Source organism: Corvus hawaiiensis, chromosome 3 (genome assembly GCF_020740725.1).
Source record: "Corvus hawaiiensis isolate bCorHaw1 chromosome 3, bCorHaw1.pri.cur, whole genome shotgun sequence".
NCBI lineage: Eukaryota > Metazoa > Chordata > Aves > Passeriformes > Corvidae > Corvus > Corvus hawaiiensis.
The window spans coordinates 47,475,017-47,479,244 of record NC_063215.1 but is presented as its reverse complement, the minus strand read 5'-3'; the positions used below and the strand labels follow the sequence as shown (position 1 = coordinate 47,479,244).

The window sequence follows — 4,228 nt, the reverse complement described above, 5'->3', positions numbered from 1 at the left end:
CTTGTGCTCTTCGTTACTCTTTGCCAGACTAAAGAAGAGAACAAACAAACAAGCAGGAAGGTGCCTTTCTTGGTCCAGTATTTCATCTCCATAGTAAATGATGATCTCTTTAGGCAGAATTACATGGGGAGCCTTCAAAAGTAAACAAGGGACTTTGCTCAACTGGCAAATTTACCAACACACTTCTTTCTAAAAGCATCTAAACACACAAACTTATATCACATTTTATATGTTTTTATTTGTATACAAAATGTTATAATTTATCAATGTTGTGCAGCAAAGTACAGACAGACACATACACCACATACATACACCCTAACCCCCTTCCCTCCCCCAACACACACACTTACAAATACAACACGAACACAACTTCCTTTCTCTCTGCCCTTCAGGAAGGCAACACTGTTTTGGCAGGTCAGCAGCTAGAAATAAGGTGCTATAGTTAAGCGGTACCGGAATGTCTTCACTTCACAAATGTGATGTGCAAATTTATATACAAACACATTGTTATTTTTTTTTCAGGGAACCCGAAACTCCATACCCTGAACCACTCTCCGAGATACAAATATGTATAAAGTGCTAATACTTAAGCATGTTTCCAATGACTTCACAAAGTAGTTTGACGTTTAGAACAGGCACTGTAATAGTTCACTGGGTAGATTGTCACTCGGTGCAGTTTGACAGAGAAGTCACTCAGACATCGCTGGGGGACCGGGAGCGAAAGGACACTTTAGCCTGAAAGCAGCCACAGAAGAGCACCCACATGGACCTCTGGATTTCCTGGTTTCTGTAGGCATAAATGATGGGGTTGATCATGGAGTTGTAGGTAGCAGGTAAGAGCGTGGCATACGTGTACACAGAAGGGTAGTCAGGATCCCCCACCACACAGTAGATGGCAAAAGGCAGCCAGCTGGCTCCGAAAGTCCCAAGGATGATAGCCAGGGTAGAGACTCCTTTTTTGGTGGTGACATAGTGTGAAGCAGTCAGAAAGTGCTGCTGGAGAGCTATCTGGTGGGCATGCCTGCAGACGATCTTGCAGATCTCGATATAGAGATGGAGCATGATGAGGAAAATGAGAAAGAAAGAGGCAGACAGCAGCGTCACGTTACTCTTGGTCAAGGGTCTGACGACGCTGCAGGCGGTGCGGTCGTGAAGGCAGTTCCAGCCCAGGACGGGCAGCAGCCCCAGGCAGAGGGAGACCCCCCAGGCACCCGCCAGCATGGTGTGAATGCAGAGCACCGTCCTCTCCGAGTAGTAGGTGAGGGCATTGTAGAGGGAGAGGTAGCGATCGACAGTGATGGCCAGCAAGCTACTCACGGAGGCGGCGAAGGAGGCGACGAGGAAGCCCACCGTCAGCAGGCTGACCGTCTCCGAGCGGATCACGTACTGGAAAACGAAGTTGAGGATGAGGCCGAGGCCGGCCAGGAGGTCAGCCGTGGCCAGGCTGCCCACCAGCACGAACATGGGGGTGCGCAGGGCAGGCGAGTAGCAGATGATGGCAACCACCAGGGCGTTCTCGCAGGCGATGGCGGTGCCGGACACGCAGAGCATCACATCCCAGGGGTTGAGGGCGGCGGGCGCGGGGGGCCGCGACGAGAGCTCCAGCGAGGCGTTGCCGCCGCCGGCCGGCAGCCGCGGGGCCGCCGCTCCGCTCTCGTTCAGGGCTGCCTCCATCGCCGCCCGGGCGGCCGGGGCTGTGCGGGGACCGCGGCGGTGCGGCGGTGGGCAGATGGGGCGGCGATGGGGCGGCGATGGAGCAGCAATGGGGCGGCGGTCGGGCGGCGGTGGGGCGGCGGGGCGCGCATGCCGGGCGGTGGCACCGCGCCCGCCCTGTCTGTGGTGCTGAACCCGCAGAAGTTTCCCGCCGGCCCGGCCGCCCCCGCGCCCCGCCCCGCGCACACGTCAGGGGCGGGCCGGGCAGGGGCAGCCCGGGCGGCGGCGGCGGGCGCGGGGTGGGCTTCGCGGTGCCGAGGCAGCAGGGTCAGCACGGGCCCGCTCTCCCCGCCCGACTCCGGGCCCGGGAGGGTTTGGTCGGGGGCACCGGGCAGCGAAGTGGGCGCACACACACAAGGAGCCGCTCCTCCCACGGCTGCTTTCCCCCAGCTCCGCAGCCGGTTCTCCCGCGGTGGGTGCCGTCCGTGCTGCGCTTGCTGTAAGCGCTCAGAGCCCAGAGGGAGCTCCGTGCTCCGCCGGATGGAAATGTGTCCGAATAGCGCTCGAAACAGCTGTGAAAAAGCCTGTTCCACAGTTACCCTGTCTGAACAATATATACTCTGGGGTTAGCAGTCTGTTCACCGCCAAAAGCATCCGCACTGTTTTCTGAGGTCTCCAAACTAGTAAGGTCAAATCGTAGAAGACTCAGTCTCACGGGCATAAAAGATATCAGCTCTCTCCTTGTCTCACCTTTTGTGTCTCACAGTGAAGCAGCAGCCAGCACGTTTCCGCTCTAAAGCATGAATAGATGAAACAGAATCACAGAATCAGGAAGGCTGGAAGGGATCTCTGGAGATCATGCAGTCCAACCCCCCTGCCAAGGCAGGGTCAGTCTAGAGGCCCTGACACAGGAACACGTCCAGGTGGGTTAGAATGTCTTCAGAGAGGGAGACTCCACAACCTCCATGGGCAGCCTATTCCAGTGGTCTGCCACCCTCCATGTAAATAAGTTCTTCCTCAGGTTGAGGTAGAATTTCTTGCATTTTAGTTTACAGCCACTGCTTCTCATCCTGCCACTGGGCACTACCGAAAAGAACCTGGCACGATACTCTTGACACCTGCCTTTAAGATACTTATATGTACTGATACAGTCAAAGGATAACATTCTCATGCCCATTGCTGGCAAAACCAGTATCAAACAAACGTGGGCAGTGGGTAGGTTCCCTCTGCAGCAACACAGTTTTCCTAGGGGACAAGCCAAAATGTGCCCCCACTCCAGTCTGGGAGACAGTGTTTGTTCTGTGACTGATGATCAAAAGAATGTGGAAATAAAATAACCTCTTAGCTATGGGAACAGCATGCAAACCATCAAGACACAATTTTGAAAAATACATTAGAAGAAAATGTGTTTACTGTCTTGAGCAGTCCAAATGAAGAAAGCATGCAGGCTGTGCAACAGTAAAAGGTGGGCACATTCAAAGAGAATTAGTGTCAGCACTCATTACATCCACCCCCATCAATGTCCTCCTGCAGGCTAAACACTATCATCAAGACAAGCTGTGGACACTCTGTACCTCTGTAAACAACTGAAGACATCGCTCCCCAGGAATTCTGAAACACAGATCTCAGAATAGCTTAATTTGGAAGGGACCAGTGGAGGTCAGGTCTGGCGCATCTCTCCTGTCTCATCACCTGCTCAGGGCAGGGACAGCACCAACTGTGCAAAAGTTTTCCTCAGGGTTTCATTCAATCAAGTCCGAATAGCCCCAGGAAGAAGATTGTACAGCCTCTCTGGGCAACCTGCGGCTCTGCTTCACCCTCAACTGTAAAGATTTTTCCTTTTTATTTAGTAATCACCTTCACTGCAACCTGTGTCCACAGCCCCTGTGTGGTGTCCTGCTGTCTATATATTTTCCCTTGCTTATTCAGGTGTTACAGCACCATTAGTAACTGCAGCAAAATCAGTTTCAAGCAGAGTTTAGAAGTCTCCCCAACTCAAGCACTTGGTCAAGTACCCCTACCGTAGTTCAGAACACAGCAGTTACCCTGTTCCCTTTGCCAACTGGAGAACAGGTATGGCCAATGTAAACTTGGATTAAGATTAATACTGAAACCACAAGAATCCCAGTGCAGAAAGAGCTGCTACAGAGCAAGGCAACAGAAAGCAAGGTAAAATCTGAGGTGAAGTAAAATTTTGGATTTGCCCAGAGGAAATCCTCCAATCTACTCCTCAAACAGAGGTGATTAGTTTCAACATTAATTAAAATTACTGTGGCAGAATAAATTATTCCAAACATCTTTCAAAATTGATTAAAAATGCTGCCATTCAAACTTAGCAAGTCAGGTTTGCGAACATGAACCAGCTGGGGTCCACTGGAGCTGTAAGATTTGCAGTATTTTTATGGCGTCTATAAAGCAGAGAGAGAAATGTAATTTATCTGGTTTTCAGTAGTGAGATGTGGTGTGGAAAGTCTTGGTTGTGGGTGATTTGTCACATCTTTGACCAACCTGTTACTGCTGGGAAACAAGTATGCAGCAAGTCTTGGCTACAATAGTATGTATATCATAGGGCAGT

General features: G+C 51.7%; 1 protein-coding gene across 1 annotated transcript; it reads right to left on the bottom strand.

Annotated features, from left to right (window-relative positions):
* Positions 1–297: 297 nt before the first annotated feature.
* Positions 298–1,858, bottom strand: GPR6 (G protein-coupled receptor 6). The gene has a single exon (XM_048299820.1). It carries the CDS (start codon positions 1,672–1,674, stop codon positions 694–696), a length of 981 nt encoding a protein of 326 aa, XP_048155777.1. The 5' UTR covers positions 1,675–1,858; the 3' UTR covers positions 298–693.
* Between the last annotated feature and the right edge of the window lie 2,370 nt (positions 1,859–4,228).